The sequence below is a fragment of the Lynx rufus genome, unplaced genomic scaffold (genome assembly GCF_022079265.1).
Source record: "Lynx rufus isolate CCGP_SWC_20201006 ecotype Redwood Valley unplaced genomic scaffold, mLynRuf1.p SCAF_12, whole genome shotgun sequence".
Lineage (NCBI taxonomy): Eukaryota > Metazoa > Chordata > Mammalia > Carnivora > Felidae > Lynx > Lynx rufus.
In genome coordinates, this window is record NW_025814826.1 from 8,331,527 (window position 1) to 8,350,295 (window position 18,769).

Genomic DNA, 18,769 nt, shown 5'->3' on the forward strand with positions numbered 1-18,769 from the left:
CACATATTTCAAAACTTCCATTTTTCTAAATCATTCCATATTTGTCTTTTCATGTTTAATTTCTCCCAGATAAGTGGAAATCATCTAAGTCACACATTATATTTTTCATAAATCCGAATATAGAAAAATTTCATCATCACTTAAAAGATACATCAGTTTTCTCTTATAAATTAGCAGAGATGTAAAAATATAAATGTTTCATTCTAAAAAATATAAACTGCCACTACCTTTCTAAAAGTGAGGCAGCAACAAGGTAAGAGCCTTAAATATCCACTCTCTATGACCTAAGAACTTGGTATCTGACCTAAGATAGTAACCAGAAACACAAATAAAGACCTGTGTACAGATCAACATCACTAATCACTAGGGAAATACAAATTAAAACCACAAGGATACATCACTTTATGTCACTTCAGCCATTTAGAATGGCTAATATCAAAAAGACTGGGGTGCCTGGGTGGCTCACTCAGTTGAGCATCTGACTTCGGCTCAGGTCATGATCTCATCAGTTGAGGAGTTCGAGCCCCGCGTCTGGCTCTGTGCTGACAGCTCAGAGCCTGGAGCCTGCTTCAGATTCTGTGTCTCCCTCTCTCTCTGCCCCTCCCCTGCTCATGCTCTGTCTCTGTCTCAAAAATAAACAAACATTAAAAAAAAAAAAAAAGACTGGGGCACCTGGGTGGCTCAGTCGGTTAAGCGTCCGACTTCAGCTCAGGTCATGATCTCGCAGTCCGTGAGTTCGAGCCCTGCATCGGGCTCTGTGCTGACGGCTCAGAGCCTGGAGCCTGCTTTGGATTCTGTGTCTCCCTCTCCTTCTGACCCTCCCCCGTTCATGCTCTGTCTCTGTCTCAAAAATAAATAAATATTTAAAAAAAAAAAACAAAAGACTAAGGATGTAGAGAAAAGGGATCCCTGTTGGTAGAAATGTAAACTGGTACAACCATTACGGAAAACAGGATGGCAGTTCCTCAAAATATTAAAACTTCAACTACTGTAGGAGTGTCTGGCTGGCTCAGTTGGTAGAGCATGCAACTCTTGATCTCAGGGTTGTGAGATCAAGCCCTACATTAGGGGTAGACTTGACTTTTAAAAAAAAGAAAAAAGAAAAGAAAAACCCTACCACATGATCCAGCAATCCCATTCTATGTATATATATCCAAAGGAAAGGAAATATGTATCTCAAAGAGGTATCTACACACCCACGTTCACTGCAGTATTATTTACAATAGCCAAGCTATGAAAACAACCTAATGTCCTTCAATGGAAGAATGGATAAAGAAAGGGGGCATATATATACACAATGGAATATTATTCAGCCATTAAAAAGGAAATCCTGCCATTTGAGACAACACAGATGGACCTGGAAGGCATGCTAAATAAAATACACCAGACAGAGAAAGAGAAATACTGTATGGTATCACTTATATGCAGCATCTTAAAAAAGAAAAAATGATTTCATAGGAACAGAGAATAGAAGGTGGTTGCCAAGAGCTGGGAGAAGAGGGAAATGGAGCGATATAGGTCAAGGGGTATAAATTTCAGTTATAAAACGTAAGTTTCTGAGGATCTAATGTACAGCACGGTGACTATAGTTAGAGTAGATCTAAAGCATTCTCATTGGAAGGAAGGAAGGAAGGAAGGAAGGAAGGAAGGAAGGAAGGAAGGAAAGAAGGGAAGGAGGGAGAGATGGAGGGAGGGAAGAAGGGAGGAGGGAAGGAAGAGTGAACTAGGTAATGAATATGTTAATTATCTTGATCTTGGTCATAATTCCACAATGTATATGTGTATAAGATCATCACGCTGTACACTTTAAATACATAAAATTATATGCCAATTCCTCATAAAGTTGGGGGGTTGGAAATTTGCATACAGGAATGTTTGAAGAGTGTAATTTTACAACAGCACAAACACTAGAAACATGTTAAATATCCAACAGGGAAATAATAAGAGCATACCTATCTGATGGAACATTATATAGCTATTAAGATGTTTACCCAGGTTTTGTATTTTTTTTTTCAAATAATTAAAGGAAAAGGCTTATGTTTTATAGTAGCTAAGTGAAAAGAAGTACATTCCTCCCTTAAACAATTTGGGGGTTAAGACTGCCGACTCTTCATGCAGTTGAACATCCACATCTGACTCCCCCAAAAACGTAACCGCTAATAACCTACTAGTGACCAGAAGCCTTACTTACCAATAACAGAAACTATCAATTAACACATACTTTGTGTGTTGTAAATACTATATACTAAATTCTTTTTTTTTTTTTTTAATGTTTATTTACTTTGAGAGAGTGCGAGCACATGTGTGTTCACGTGCGGGGGAGGGAAAGAGAGAGCAGGAGAGAGAATCCCAAGCAGCCTCCACGCTGTCAGCCCAGAGCCCACATGGGGCTTTATCTTACGAACCATGAGATCATGACCTGGGCCGAGATCAAGAGTCAGACAAAACTGAGGCACCCAAGCACCCCCTATATACTAAATTCTTAAAGCAAACTACAGAAAAGAAAATGTGACTAAGAAAATCATAAGGAAAATACATTTTCAACACCGGATATATATTTACTGAAAAAACTTTGTGTAGAAGGGAACTCACACAGTTCAAACCTGTGTTGCTCGAGGGTCAACTGTATCTAAAATGATTGGCTGTAACTAGATAAGAAAAAATTCACAAAATACTGCAGGTACCAAAATACTGACCACTGTTCTCTCTGAGCACAGATTAACGGGTGATTTTAAATTTCTTGTTCATATTTTCCTGTGTTTTCCAATTTTTCTATGAATAGGTACTTTACATTGCTTTAAAAGGCTAATATGACCCTATAATCCAGAAATCTCACTCCTGACACACTCAAAAGAATGGGAAGCAGGGTGTCAAAGAGGTATTGTACAACAGAAGTCCATAGCAGCATTATTCACAATATAGCCCAAAAGGTGGAAGCAGATGTCCACCAGCAGATGAGTGGATAAACAAAATGTGATATATACATTCCATGAATACTATCCAGCTTTTAAAAGGAAGGAAATTCTGATAGATGCTATAATATGGATGGCCATTTATGAATACTATATGGTTTTAATTTGCATTTCCCTGATGATTAGTGATGTTGCTCTGCACACAGACCTTTATTTGTGTTTCTAATTACTATCTTAGAATAGATATCAGAAATAAGCCAGAGACAGAAAAGAACAAATACTGTATTATTCCATTTATCCTTCTGACTACCTAGAGTAGCCAAATTTGGAGACTGGTGGTTGCCACGAGTTAGGGAAATGTACAGTTACTCTTTAATGGGTATTGAGTTTCAGTTTTACAAAAGAAAAAGAATCCTGGAGATTGGCACAATATTATGAATGCACTACTATTCAACTGTATACTTAAAAATGGTTAAGAGGCTCAATTTTAGGTTATGTGTATTTTACCACCACTAAAAATTTTAAATTAAAAAGAGAACTCAGGGAAAAAAAATAATAAGCTAATATGATTTTTAAAAATTTTAGCAACATAACAGACTTCTGAAGTTTTCCACTTGAGAGAATTCCTGAAACCAAGGTTCCAAAGACAGAAGATTATCTCTTTCAAGTGAGCATTCCCGAACGAAGCTGACAATACATTATTAAAGTTAGAAGTTATTCTTAGGTGGGGTGCCTGGGTGGCTCAGTCGGTTAAGCGTCCGACTTCGGCACAGGTCATGATCTCGCGGTTCATGAGTTTGAGCCCTGAGTCTGGCTCTGTGCTGCTTCAGATTCTGTGTCTCTGTCTTTTTCTGCCCCTCCCCCACTCAAGATACGGCTCTCTCTCAAAAAATGAATGAACATTAAAAAAAAAAGGGGGGGCGCCTGGGAGGCTCAGTTGGTTAAGCGGCCGACTTCGGCTCAGGTCATGATCTCGCGGTCCGTGAGTTCGAGCCCCGCATCGGGCTCTGTGCTGACAGCTCAGAGCCCGGAGCCTGTTTCAGATTCTGTGTCTCCCTCTCTCTGACGCTCCCCCATTCATGCTGTCTCTCTGTCTCAAAAATAAAATAAACGTTAAAAAAAAAAATTAAAAAAAAAGTTACTCTTAGGTTTAAGTATAGGGGAGATAAGGAAAATGGATGAAGGCAAGAACCTAAATACTGTATTCTGAATAACGTATATTTAAATTGAATGTAGGAATCCAGTATGTGTTACCACTTCAAAGATCAGCAGCTCACAATACCTGTAAACTATCAACATGATTTTTAACTCAAAAGCCCAAAGGAAGATAAAGAAGAGGCACTCTCAAAAGAATAGCATTCTGTTTACTTAAGGCTTTAAGATAAAAAATGCCTTGAAAAATCCTTCTGATGTATTCTCATGTATTTATATCTAAATACTTCCTAAACTGGGGCCCTAAAAGTATAAGGAACTTCTTGCTCTCTGGAAAAAATTTGGTCTCCTGGTAGATACATGTTAACCCAAGATTCAAACTTAAGTCTTTTATATCTGTTACTCTGACAACTTGGGAAGTTTTAGATCTACTGACAGAATTTTTTTATTCTATTTTAAATACCTTTCTATTTACACTTAATACTTCCTACTACGCAGCATTTTCAGGATAGAATTTTCATTGCTGAGATTTTTCTACATGATTAAAAGAAAACACAGCAATCCAAACTCAGATATTTCTGAAGCCATTTTCATTTGTTAATGTATTTTAGTGACTATCAGTAGTAATACTTTCACAGAATACTGAAATATCAGATATATAACTATGATTAAATGAAATACTTCAAAAAGGTAGAGGACTTTAGATTGGTTAAGTAGAGCATATCTGAACATGCAGTGCTAAAAAACTAAGAGACAGAAGTTTATGTAGTGTGCTACCACATTTCTACGAAATGGGAAAACAGGGACACCTGAATGGCCCAGTCGGAAGAGCATATGACTCTCAATCTCAAGGTCGTGAGCTAGAGCCCTGCGTTGGGTGTAGAGATTACAAAATAAACCAACGAACCAACCAAAACACACACACACACACACACACAAAATAAAATGGAAAACAAAAATATATTCATATTTGTATATGCACGCATAAAACACATAGAAAGCCACACAACTAACGAGTAATCCTGGTTTACCTCCAGGGAGGTGGGACCAACTAGCTGCAGGCGAAAGTGGGAAGGGAACTTTCTACGCATAATCTTTTGTACCTTTTGAATTTTTAACCTTGAGAACAGAATATCCTCTAAACGTTAAAGAACAAACTAAAGGATCTTTTCTGTAACTTACAGAGTTTAGTAATACTACTTTCTTAACAGCTTAATTTTCTGTCAATCAGAAAATTCAATTCCCTAAATCTATTACCCTGAAACATTAACTGTAAGTTATTCTCTAACGGGGAATCTTTGAATTTAGTAGATTACAGACACAGCACAAAAATACCTTCTTGACAAATGAAATTAATGATAGTTTGATAAACCATTTTCACACACATATACAACAAAAATAATCATTATGTGGCTCTTTTCACAGCTCTTTTGTTCAAGAACAAAAAGGGTTAGTCACATTCTATTTGAAGATAAAAGTCATCAATATGTGGCAGAAAAGGAATCGGTGTCTGGAAAGCAGTTAAGCTAAAAGTAGCCATGCTCCAAGTGAGGAAGAATAAAGAACTTTCCTTAAATTGTATGATCCTGCCAAATAAAAAGAATTATAACCTGATTATATGCCAACCAATAATCAACTGCTCGACTCTTAGAAAAAGAATATGGGCATTTTATTAAATCCTATAATGTGTTTTATTAATTTTCTTTAATTCATATAGCGTTCACAGTAACAATTTCCATGAAAGTCTAAATATATCAGCTTATTTTCAATTAAGTGAAATCTGTTAGTATTCAGAAAGCATTTCTGGGGCGCTTGGGTGGCTTAGGTGGTTGAGCGTCTGACTCTTGATTTCAGCTCAGGTCATGATCTCACAGTCATGAGACCCAGCCCCCTGTCAGGCTCCACAGAGCATGCAGCCCGCTTGCGATTCTCTGTCTGTCCCTCTCTCTCTCTCTCTGCCTCTCCCTGCTGCTTGTGCACGTGCATGCTCTCTCTCAAAATAAACATTTTTTTTAAAAGAGCATTCTTACACTGAAAAGACCACATCTCCTCTTGAGAAATATCAAAGTACCAGTAATTATCTTTACTACTTGCTTTGAAACAAGAGTTGCAAGCATTCCATTTAGTTATTTTTAATTGAATTATAACTGACATACAATTTTGTGATTAGTTTCAGGTGTACAAGTGATTAGACATTTTTATACGTTATGAAATGATCTGAATAGGTCTAGTTACCCTCTGTCACTATACAAAGTTAGTACATTACTGACTGTATTCTTCATGCTGTATGTTACATCCTTGTGACTTATTTTATACCTAGAGGTTTGTACCTCTTCATCCGCTTCACCTATTTCATGCACCCCTCCACCCCTCTTCTCCAACAATCACCAGTTTGCTCTCTGTATCTGAGTGTTTCAAACATTTTTGGTTTATCCATTTCCTTTGTTTTTTAGATTCTGCATATAAGTGACTCATATAGTATTTGTCTTTCTGTCTTACCTGACTTAGCATAATACCCTCAAGCATTCTTCATATGAAAATAAGAATCTATAAACAATCACAAACCTGTGTGTAAGTACAATTCTTCTTTTTACATTTGCCACATGTAAATAAGTCAGTCTGGGTTCCACCCGTCTTGGCCATCTGATGCTCTCTGATGGCTTCTTTGGTCAAGTTTTTCCGCATCTCTTTGAGTTCATCACTAGCCATTTCCTGTCAAGGAGGTGGCAATACCACTCAGTTATAGGCACCTTCTATATATATCCTGACTGCTTTTTATGTTCAATTAGCTTAATAATAATAGAACAAAAATCAACTTCTAAAGTTTTAAAAGTGAAAAATTAGTATTTTTCCTCATAGAACTTGTAAATTTGCTTCCTTTTAAAATTTCTTCAAATACTTTTAAGTTTGTATGTGAAAATGAGATTTACTGTTTAAAGGTTTATAAACAACGTAACAATCCTGTAGCAGTTAGCACCTCTAGTATCCAGATTATGGTCTCTACCATCGCCCTCCCCAAAAAGGAACCAGGGACCTTTGGAGGAATCTTCAGTTCCCATTTTGAGTCAAGAAATGCACAGGATAAGCTAGGGTCATCTTTTTGTGCCAGAGAAGCATGGAAGCCTCCAAAGACTCTTGCAGTCGAGTCAAACGGACAGAGGGGCTAAGACGAAGGAGCTCCCATTAGCCAAGGATAGGACAGTTTCTTCAGCCATCAAAATAAATTACTGTACAGAATCAATCCCCACTGGGTAAATAAAAATGTCACAAATCCATGATGATACTGAAAAAGGAGAGCACAAGGATGCAAAAGCAGAAACAAAAGCCCACAGTGGCCATTACTACGGCACCAACTCCTCATTCTGATAAACTGCTAGCTAAAGGGCAACAGTTCCACATTTGCCTGCCTTTCCTATCCAACCCAAAAGAGTAACTAAGTGCCTGAGCTTATAAGGGAAAGTGCTTCTTTGTCAAAGAAATCTAGCTAAAGATGTGAAGGGAGTGACAGAACTTTAGAAGTCACTATTTTGCAACTCCTAATAAAATAACCAATTCAGGCAAGGAGCATCATGAGACGAACACGAGACGAAAGGTCAAAGGAGAACTTTACAACGGGAGCATCGGACTGTCCGCATCCAAACCCGCTGACCCATCTCAGCGTGCTAACAGTCCAAAGCAGTAAGACGCTGTGCATCTCCTGATGTGGTGCAACACGGAGCAAAAATCACCAGTTACCAAGTCTTTGTGGGGAAAACAGCGGAACTTGTGTGTAATCAAGCCTAGAGAGCTAGCTTCCAGTTTACAGAAAACTTAAGTAACATCATGAGGGAGAAAAAGAAAATTCATACCGTGGGATACAGAAGAAATAAACTGGTTTCTGCAACAGGTCAGTGTCATGAAGGAAAAAAGGGGGCAGGGGTAAGAGAAGAGACTGCTATGGATTTAAATGCATATATACAGAATCTTTAGAAACCAAACTAAAGGCAATATGTTGATGTGGATCCTGACAGAAAGTAATGTACAATCAGGAAAATATGAATATAAATTAGGAATTATTGTTAGCTTTGTTGGATGTAGTGATGACAATGTAGAAAGTTATATTTTTAAAGGTTATCTCTCGCAGGTTTATAAACTAAAAAGATACAATGTCTCAAGGGAAAAGAAGCAAAAAGAAAAAAGGGATAGGTGAAAAGGGTGACAAACTCTTGAAAATATCAGAAGCGTGGGTGATGGATATATAGACGATCATTACACTCTGGTCTCTAATTTAAAGTTTCAAGTTATTTTAATGAGGTTTTTTAAAAAATAAATTTTAAAAATATAACAATTTTTATTAGCTATAGAGACAAATTCATTCTCTTGGATGCATAATAAAATAATGAGACTGCAGAGTATGAACAGCTATGTCTATAAATAGCAAGCTCTGAATTTTTTTTCCATCATTCCCTAAAATTTAGGAATAGTCGATATGATGTGACCAGTTTTATGGGGTTTAACCATGAAAAGAACTCAGAAGTTACAAAGTCTGCTTGCAACTAGATACTCAAATCTTCAATTTCATGTGAATCCAAAGTAAGTAAAAACACTTTTGCTTTTTGACAATGATTTAAGGCAATCAACCAAAGATCATGGGACAGTTGTGTAAGCAACAAAGTACTGACACCAACTGATTCAATCACCTTACATATTTGTCTAGTACGTTACACACATAAATATCAGAATAGCTAATAAGGATTTATTATAAATATAGTATTTATATAGAACTTCATCATTCAGACAGATTTTACTTGGCATCATGTAGTCACATCATGGAAACATTATTTTCACATATACTCACCTCTGCTGTCATCCTAGCAAATAAGTCAGGAGGAATATTTCCACACAGTACGTTTTTCCTTAAATTTGGATTCTTAGCATCTTTAAGATTTGATATCCTACTTCGTACTCTATTTTTGTATTTCATGTCTGTATTCCTTATTTCTTGATATATAGGTACTAGGCCGTTAAGGAAAAAAGGTTAAATTATAGAAGTAAGGTATTTTTTTCCCTAGTTCACCAAAATAAGAATACCTGAAATTTCTAAGCAGTTCTCCACAAGTTTCCAACATTAGATTAAGCTAACAAGGCACTGCTTCTACCTCGTTGCTTGATCTGAAACTGGCAAGTAATAGTGATCCTACTTTTATATCAAGAATGACCAATACTTTCTTCATAATGTTTAATGCCAGCAGCACACAAATTAGAAATGTTTCAAAAAGTAACTTAAGTACTCAGTCTGAGAAAACTTGTAAAAAGAAGCCTGAATTTATATAAACTTTTGCTTGCCCAAATCTGAATTCTACAAAGGATCCTAAAAGTCTTGATGACACAGCTCCTTTGGGACCCACTGGGAAGAAACCCATTCACGGTGGCCCCAAAGGATCGCTTCTTGCCCCAGCTCAGCAAGAAGCTAGTTTAGCAGGTTCTTTTCCTCTCAACAGAAAGCAAGCCCCAAGCACAGCATGCCATCTAACAAGGCCATGGATAGTTCCAGGGTCACACTGTCACCTAGACATGCAAGTCCCCTCTTCCAAAGCCCTTTCAATGGTGCTCAGCACAAACACACTTCCCTCCTGATGATGAAGTCAGGGGACCTCATATGCTTTGCTGAGTTCCCTCAAACATGAGACCCTACTTCACACGTGGTGTGTATGTTTTCCGCACCGTTTTGCACGACTTCAGCTGGGGTGTTATATTCTCAATTTGCAAGGCAGAGAAGTAAAAATACTATCAACACATATGTTTTCCTTTTGATTAACAAGAAAACAACAATAAAATGACATGCCCTATTGTTTCCCAGCAAAACAATACAATCAAGATAGAAACTGAAAAATGAAACTCTAAATTCTATACAGGAAGAAAAAAAGTTAATCTATACCAGATTATTTAAAACAGTCATGAATATACACAGAAAGGATATCTTCCTCAATTTGAGATCCTAATTCTTCTTCATCGGCTCCAATAGCGACGTAGTCATCTAAACACAGGCACAAAGAATTGTCAAGAATAAGTGATTATGACATATTAAAAGAAAATTTCAATAGAGAGTAAATTAAACTGCATTCCTATTTCTTCAACCCCATTGCCTTAATAAAGAGTCCTTTTTGTTTAGTTTCATTAGAATCTGGTCTCTTTACTACCCACTAGACTCTCCTGGATTCACCTAATGTCCACAGTGCTCCTGCAATGATGGCTCCTTATCCCTCAGGAGTGGGGAAGTAATTGATCTAGCAGGCAATTCCTCATTTCACAACTCCATAAATTCTGGTTGCTCCAGCAGAGAGTAGAGAAAGTTATAGAAAGAACTGTCTTGTCTCCTGTGACTCAGGCTTCAATGCAAAGAAACCCTTCATTTCATCTGCCAATCACATATATGGACACACTCAGAAGACTCCTATGCAAATATTCAAACAGATAGAAGGAAATAAAAAGAAACTAGGAAGAAAAAAGAAAAAATATATAAAGAAACAGGGAATCAAAATAGAAAAGGCAGAGTAAGGAGAAAAACAGGTCATACTAACTATGGATCAAGTATAATAGAAAAGAAAAAGAATGAACTTGTATAAGATGATAAATATTTCTATATGTAAAACTTAAAAGTTAAAATTTTACATAAGAATGGATAACTTCAAATTAAATTAAGGCTCGCATATATATAAATCAAGATCTCTTTTTCACTTAAAAAAAGGTAGAAAATGGAATTACAAATATAAAACTTAAATACCATATTTCATACTAACATTTAACAACAGGACCCAAATACAGTATCATTAACGCTCAATCTGGGGAGCAGAGTAATTACAGTTGTCCCTCAAACACCACAGCAGTTAGGGACGCCAACACCCCATGCAGTAGAAAATCCTCATATAACCTCTGACTCCCCAAAAACTTAGTAATAGCCTACTGTTGACCAAAAGCCTTACCAATAACATAAACAACACATACTTTACATGTTACATGTATTATATACTGTATTCTTATAATAAAGTAAGCTAAAGAAAAGAAAATACCATTAAGAAAATCACGAGAGAAAAATACATTTATAGGACTGTACTGTTTGTGTTGAAAACAAATCTGCATTATAAGTGAACCTGCGCAGTTCAAACCCAGTGTTCAAAGGCCAGCTATACTTTGCAGGTTACAAGTGGAGGGGAAAGATTTGCGAAAACCCTTTAAGTTACTGTAAACAAAGGAAACATCCATAGACGAGAAGGAATCTCTTCCCTGGAACTACACAGTAGGCCCCACGATGCCCGTACCTCTCTGCCAGCAGTAAGCCCTGTCTGCCACAACGTCCTCCTGCACTGAGCAGCGCAAGTAGCTAGCACGGGGCTGCTGCTGGGGAGGCAGACACACCGGGGGTGGCTGCGGCAGAGGTGGCGCAAACAAAGGACTCGGCGATGGAACAGGGCACACTAAACTTACCTCCCGTTCGGAGAGCGGCTGCAAGCATCTCCCTACACTTCAACCGCACAGAATCAGAAGTGCTCGGTGCCCGAGGGAAAGACGAAACATAAGTATCTCGGGCATTTGCCTCCTCCTTTCTGCTGCTTATGTTGCCACTGGAACTACTAAAATACACACACACGCATACACGCCAAAAAGAGGTCAGGAAAAAGTCTCTTAAAATAACAGCATTACTATCCAAAAACAAAATTTCTTGACCTAAACAAATGACACAGTATTCAGTGACATGAAAACAAAAATGGTGTTGCATACACGTTTCTAAAAAGTTAAAATCTTATTAAATCTGAGACTCATTTCATGTTTTTTTAACCAACTAAACATTTGATCTTTTTAAACATTAAACAACATTTTTAATATTTAAGAAAATACACATTACAGCTCAATACAATAAATAAAAAGCAAGGATTTCGGTTATACAAGGGGAGGAGGGGATGACACCAAAGAATACAACAGCTCTCAACCAAAACTAGAGGGAAAAACAATGTTAAAAAAACCTTATTCCAATTAGACAACCAAAGAGGTTTATATTTAAAACACTCCCTTCAGAATAAAAAACATGTATAGTGACAAATGAATTGTAAGAATATAAAAATGTCTCTTTAATTTCTCCATAGAAACATCAACTCAGTCAAGGACAGTTTAATAGTTTTTGAGTCAACCCGATCATTTCAACTGCTGCTGATTAACTTCTTAGAGTCTCACTAAAATTACTTTCTGCGGGGTTTCAATTAACTTTTTTTAAAAACATTTCTTAAGCTTATTCGTTTGTTTTTGGTAAAGAGTGCACGTGCAAGTGAGGGAGGAAGGGGTGGGGGGTGGAGAGAGAGAATCCCAAGCAGGCTCCACACTGCCAGCACAGAGCCTGATGCAGGGCTGGTCATGATCCCAGGGTCGTGGGATTGAGCCCCATCATGTCGGGCTCCCTGCTGAGCGAAGAGCCTGCTTGGGATTCTCTCTCTCCCCCTCTGCCCCTCTCCCCTGCTCTAAAATTAAAAATTAAAAATAAATAAATAAATAATGGGGCACCTGGGTGACTCAGTTGGTTACGCGTCTGACTTTGACTCAGGTCATGATCTCACAGTTCTTGGGTTCGAGCCCCACATCAGGCTTGCTACTGTCAGCCTGTCAGCGTTGAGCCTGGAGCCTGCTTCAGACTCTGTCTCCCTCTCTCCCTCTGCCCTCCCCCTGCTCATGCTCTGTCTCTTCTCTCTCAAAAATAAATGTTAGGGGGCGCCTGGGTGGCGCAGTCGGTTAAGCGTCCGACTTCAGCCAGGTCACGATATCGCGGTCCGTGAGTTCGAGCCCCGCGTCGGGCTCTGGGCTGATGGCTCAGAGCCTGGAGCCTGTTTCCAATTCTGTGTCTCCCTCTCTCTCTGCCCCTCCCCCATTCATGCTCTGTCTCTCTCTGTCCCAAAAATAAATAAAAATAAACGTTGAAAAAAAAAATTAAAAAAAAAAAAAATGTTAAAAAAAATTGTTTTTTTAATAAAAAATTAAAACTTCATAAACAGATACAGTGGACAGAACAGTCCTTCTGTATCCTTCTACATTTAATCATCTCCTAGAAACTTTGTCTTCTTCAGAGTGTGTGTGAGAGTGTGTGTGTGTGTGTGTGTGTGTGTGTGCGCGCGCGCGCGCGTGGACAGATACCAACCATTTTGTCAGACTTCATATTGATAATACTATGTTTTTGTCAACAGGCTCTATCCCTAAACTTCAATTACATAAAACGGATAAAAATACACTACCAACTTATTCCTACTTCAATATCTATTTAAAATGATCTGCCTATACTTTTATATTTTATATTCAAGGCATTAAGTCAAATGACTTTGAATGTAACACAATTGAAAGCATTTGTTAAAAACTTCATAAATTATGGCCTATACTTTCCAAAAATATTAAGGTCATGAAACACAGTGACAGACTGAAAAATTACTCCATATTAAAGGAAACCAGAGATGATAGCTAATGCAGTATGTGATCTTAGATGATACTTTGGAAAATCTTTTTCCTCTGGAATAAGGGGAAGACCGCTAAAATACGAGTAAGTCCTATAGATTAGAAAAAAGTATCATATTAATCCTAACTTCCAGATTATTAAGATCTACATTGTGGTTAGATGTAAGAAAATGTCCTGTTCTTACGAAATATGCACTGAGGTATTTAGGGATATAAAGGACTCTTATTTAGGGGCACCTGGGTGGCTCAGTCGGTTGAGCATCTGACTTCGGCTCAGGTCATGATCTCAAGGTTCGTGAGTTCAAGCCCCGCGTCCCCACGTCGGGCTCTGTGCAGGCAGCATGGAGCCTGGAGCCTGCTTCGGATTCTGTCTCCCTCTCTCTCTCTGCCCCTCCCCAGCTTGTACTCTGTCTCTTCCTCTCTCAAAAATAAATAAACATTAAAAAAAAAATTTAAAAAAAAAAAGGACTCTTATTTGGTTCAAAATAAAATTATTCATGTGTCTTAAGTATGTACACAAACATAAATGTATGTGTGTACACATACATAAATGTATGTGTATACACATACACTGGCAATTGGGGATTCTCTTTACTATTCTTACGATTTTTTAAAAGTCTAAAACTATCTCAAAGAGTTAGAAAACACTGAATAAATTTTATTAACACCTGATGTTTAAACCCTGTCTTTAGCTTACTTCCTTTAGCATCTAGACTAAGTTTAGTTAGTCTAATGCGTAAAATAACAGTGTATGGGACATAGGTCACTGTTACTGAACAAAGGAGGGGTATATTATCACTCTGGGGAAAAATACTAAGAAATAAATGAAGTTAAAATAAGTAGCCTAAAACTTGAGTGCAGCAGAACCATGTGAATAGCTTGTTAAAAACATATTTCTGGGCCCCATCACCAAAATTCCTGATTCAGTAGTTTCAGGGTAAAGCCCCAGATTTTGCTTTGCTAACAAGTTGCCAGGTTCCCCACCCTTCCAGGGACCAAACTTTGAGAACTACTGCTCTAAATCAAAGTCAAATGTTAAAACACAAGCTTCCCAAGAAGAGAGGAACAAAGGCCTCACAAGAGGTAAGGAAAAATTTGAACCCTTTTTCAGTTCTTATGACAGCTAAATTGGGAAGGAAAAAAGCATAAAAAGAGAGTTAGATCCAGGTCACCCCCCCAAAAAAAATCAAAAATGGAATGTGGTAAATAAAGGAAGCAACCACTTGAATCCTGCTTTTTGTTTTGTTTTTCTTTAAAGTAGGCGCCACATCTAACGTGGAGCCCAACAAGGGACCTGAACTCACAACCCTGAGATCAAGGCCTGAGCTAATATCAAGAGTCAGATTTGGGGCGCCTGGGTGGCGCAGTCGGTTGAGCGTCCGACTTCAGCCAGGTCACGATCTCGCGGTCCGTGAGTTCGAGCCCCGCGTCGGGCTCTGGGCTGATGGCTCAGAGCCTGGAGCCTGTTTCCAGTTCTGTGTCTCCCTCTCTCTCTGCCCCTCCCCCATTCATGCTCTGTCTCTCTCTGTCCCAAAAATAAAAAATAAAAAAAATAAAAAATAAAAAAAATAAAAAAAAAAGAGTCAAATGTTTAACCGAATGAGCTACCTAGTTGCCCCCCAACCACCTGAAGCCTTAATCAGTGCCTTCATTATCAACTCTATTAATGCTATCCCAAAGATTCCATTCAATTAAGCTTGTTGAATACAGTGTAAATAATAATTTCTCCTTATTTATGTAATGTCAGAATTCTAAGTCTCTTTTAAATTTCCAGGAAAATCCTATGAGAAACCTTAGAATATTCTATTTGGTATAAACATTTACTAATTCCATTTAATTACAAAATAGAAAGAGGAGTACACATAAGTGACCATAAATAAAACCAAAATACAACCATGGAGGAAGTGATGGTCAAGTAGAACTATGACTTCCAACAGAAATGAATTTCCATAAAGTGACATACCTTTCTTCTCTTGCTTCAGGGCTATTCTGTGATGTAACTGCAGTATCTTTTTTCTTTTCTTCAGGGTCTTTATCTGTTGATGGTCCATCTAAAAATTATGAAATCCCTCAGTTGTTAGCATTTGTTTAAAAAAAAAATTACAGGGGCACCTGGGTAACTCAGTCAGTTAAGCATCCAACTTCGGCTCAGGTCACAATCTCACAGTGTGTGGGTTCGAGCCCCATGTCAGGCCCCAGTCTGAGCTGTCAGAGCCTGGAACCCGCTTCGGATTCTGTGTCTCCCTCTCTCTCTGCCCCTCCCCCACCTACACTCTGTCTCTCTTTGTCTCAAAAATGAATAAACGTTAAAAAAAATTTTTTTTAATTACAAAATGGAACTACTGCATGTTACCAGGTTATTTATGTAACAACAAAAAAACACAAAAATCCTAAATTTTCAACAGTAAATAAAGTTTATGTAAGCTATTCTATTAACATATGTACTTGGGTATTTTTCACAATGCATGCTTAGTCAGCATTCCCCCAAAAAAACCTCCCTCTTTTGGTGGGAAGCACAATTCATATGCCAGTGGGAACCTAAAATAGAGAAAAGTATACTTAAAAATACAGTCTTAAAAAAAATATATTCATTAATTAGTAAAATGGAGAAAAACATATAGAACAAAAGAAAGAATATGGAAATAACATCAGCACTGTCATTTTATTCTTTTTAAATTTTTTTTTTTAACGTTTATTTATTTTTGAAAGAGAGAGAGACAGAGCATGAACAGGGGAGGAGCAGAGAGAGAGGGAGACACAGAATCCTTAACAGGCTCCAGGCTCTGAGCTGTCAGCACAGAGCCCGACGCAGGGCTCGAACTCACAGACCGTGAGATCATGACCTGAGCCGAAGTCGGACGCTTAACCGACTGTCATTTTTTTTTTTTTTTCAACGTTTATTTATTTTTGGGACAGAGAGAGACAGAGCATGAACGGGGGAGGGCAGAGAGAGAGGGAGACACAGAATCGGAAACAGGCTCCAGGCTCCGAGCCATCAGCCCAGAGCCCGACGCGGGGCTCGAACTCACGGACCGCGAGATCGTGACCTGGCTGAAGTCGGACGCTTAACCGACCGCGCCACCCAGGCGCCCCCCCGACTGTCATTTTTAAAATGACAGTGCAGGGGCGCCTGGGTGGCGCGGTCGGTTAAGCTTCCAACTCTTGATTTTGGCTCAGGTCATCTCACGGTTTATGAGTTTGAGCCCCGTGTAGGACTCCACACTGACAGTGCGTGGAACCTGCTTGGGATTCCCTCTCTCTGCCCCTTCTCCACACTCGCTCTCTCATTCCTTATCTCTCTCAAAATAACATTTAAAAGTTTTAAAAATTAAAGTGCAAAGCATATATAGCAATCTTATTTTAACAATTTTTCACGAAGTCAAAAAAATTATTTCAGGGACAGTAGTTAAAGAACATTTTCATAAAAAAGACTTCAGGATTAGTATGGCCTATCTAACACTTCCTCTATCTTAAAAAATCTGCAAAGTAATACCAAGTACACAAGCTTTAAGAGGTAAGAAGGTGTTAAAAAAAAAAAAAAAGAGGTAAGGGGTGTAAAACAGGTTGAACCAGTGCAATCCTTTAACAATGAAAAGAACCATTCGCATTTAAATCAGCCAGAAGGGCCTTCTGAAACTGGGTTCAGAAACTGTCTGGATCTACTGCATAAATTATCCCACTCATCTATCTACATTTTGATCCCTACATAATAAGAGCTACATAAATACTTCACTTCCCCATCTTCCTCTGCACAGGATATAAAAGAACATATATTCAACTGATCATCAGGACCACCTAGATGACTTTTAAGCATATCCTTATGCTCAAGCTCCTATCTTGGAGCTTCAATCCAATTTTTTTTTTTTAATTTTTTTTTCAACGTTTTTTATTTATTTTCGGGACAGAGAGAGACAGAGCATGAACGGGGGAGGGGCAGAGAGAGAGGGAGACACAGAATCGGAAACAGGCTCCAGGCTCCGAGCCATCAGCCCAGAGCCTGACGCGGGGCTCGAACTCACGGACCGCGAGATCGTGACCTGGCTGAAGTCGGACGCTTAACCGACTGCGCCACCCAGGCGCCCCTTTTTTTTTTTTTTTAATTTTTTTTCCAATCAATCCAAATTTCTGACAGTAAGGCCTGAGCATCAAAATCTCTAAAACTTCGCCAGATGACTTTAATATGCTAATCTAGATGAGGCTAACTGATAAGAAAATGGAACAAATCACAATTCTAGAACTTATCTTGTAAACATTAGGGTTACCAAATCTGAAATATAATTCAGGCCCCCTATGATACAGTGTTAGTTTTCAGATACTAATTTTATTGCCCTCCTTTATTTTTTTATCTGAGAGAGAGAGAGAGAGAGGGAGAGAGAGAGAGAGAGAGGGAGAGAGAATCTTAAGCAGGCTCCAAGCTCAGTGCAGGGCCCAATGCAGGGCTGAATCCCACAGCCCTGGGATCATGACCTGAGCCAACTCAAGAGTCGGACACTCAAATGACTGAGCCCCCCTGGCGCCCCATTATTACCCCTCTTTTTTCTCTACAGTTCACGTGAAAGGCCCCAAAACCTAAAGATGGTATAGCACTGTGAGGTAGGAAACAAAAATTAATAAAGACGTTAAAGAGTATAACAGGGACTGAGAAATATTTCAAAACTGAGGGAGTAGAGAGCATCTGAAAGGTGGCACAACAATGCAGTATACTATCTAACGAAGATCCAGCGCGGTCACACGGGTCCCGCACACTGCTCTACGAGAACTGGTGCAATCCTTTGAGGAAGCAGAGCAGTAAGGGCATTCCTGCTACCTAAATACAGCGTCGTGGGCAATAAAACAGACCCAGGGAGAAGTGCTCCAGCTCTGGACTGGGACTGACTGCAGACCACACCTCACTACCAATCCAACCGTGCACAGAATGCTTAATCTCAATCTCTCAATGCATACGTTCCTCATCAGAAAATGGGAAATATAATGGCACCTAGTACACTGGGTTCCTGGGAGGATTAAATGCATTCATAAAGGTTGATGCTTGGCATATGCAAGTATTCAAAACTGTGCTACCATGTAGCAGCAGTCATAAATCTTCTAGAAATCTAGTTAATAATCTAAAGAAAAAGCTTTAGGCAGAAAGATACTCATCAAGACATTATTTATAATAGCTATAAAGCTAAAAAACCAGATATCTAACAGGTAAGAAATTAAAGCACAATCACCCAGTGGATTATTCTGAAGCCAAT

General features: G+C 38.5%; 1 protein-coding gene across 2 annotated transcripts in view; it reads right to left on the reverse strand.

Annotated features, from left to right (window-relative positions):
• Positions 1-18,769, reverse strand: part of TCEA1 (transcription elongation factor A1) — a 43,823-nt gene that overhangs the window by 3,665 nt on the left and 21,389 nt on the right. For both annotated transcript variants that reach the window (XM_047073927.1, XM_047073928.1), the window contains 5 exons: positions 15,496-15,583; positions 11,529-11,674; positions 10,024-10,080; positions 8,902-9,056; positions 6,630-6,776 (listed from right to left, as the gene is read on the reverse strand). In XM_047073927.1, coding sequence (XP_046929883.1) covers positions 6,630-6,776; positions 8,902-9,056; positions 10,024-10,080; positions 11,529-11,674; positions 15,496-15,583 — 593 coding nt within the window. The remainder of the gene's footprint in view (positions 1-6,629; positions 6,777-8,901; positions 9,057-10,023; positions 10,081-11,528; positions 11,675-15,495; positions 15,584-18,769) is intronic.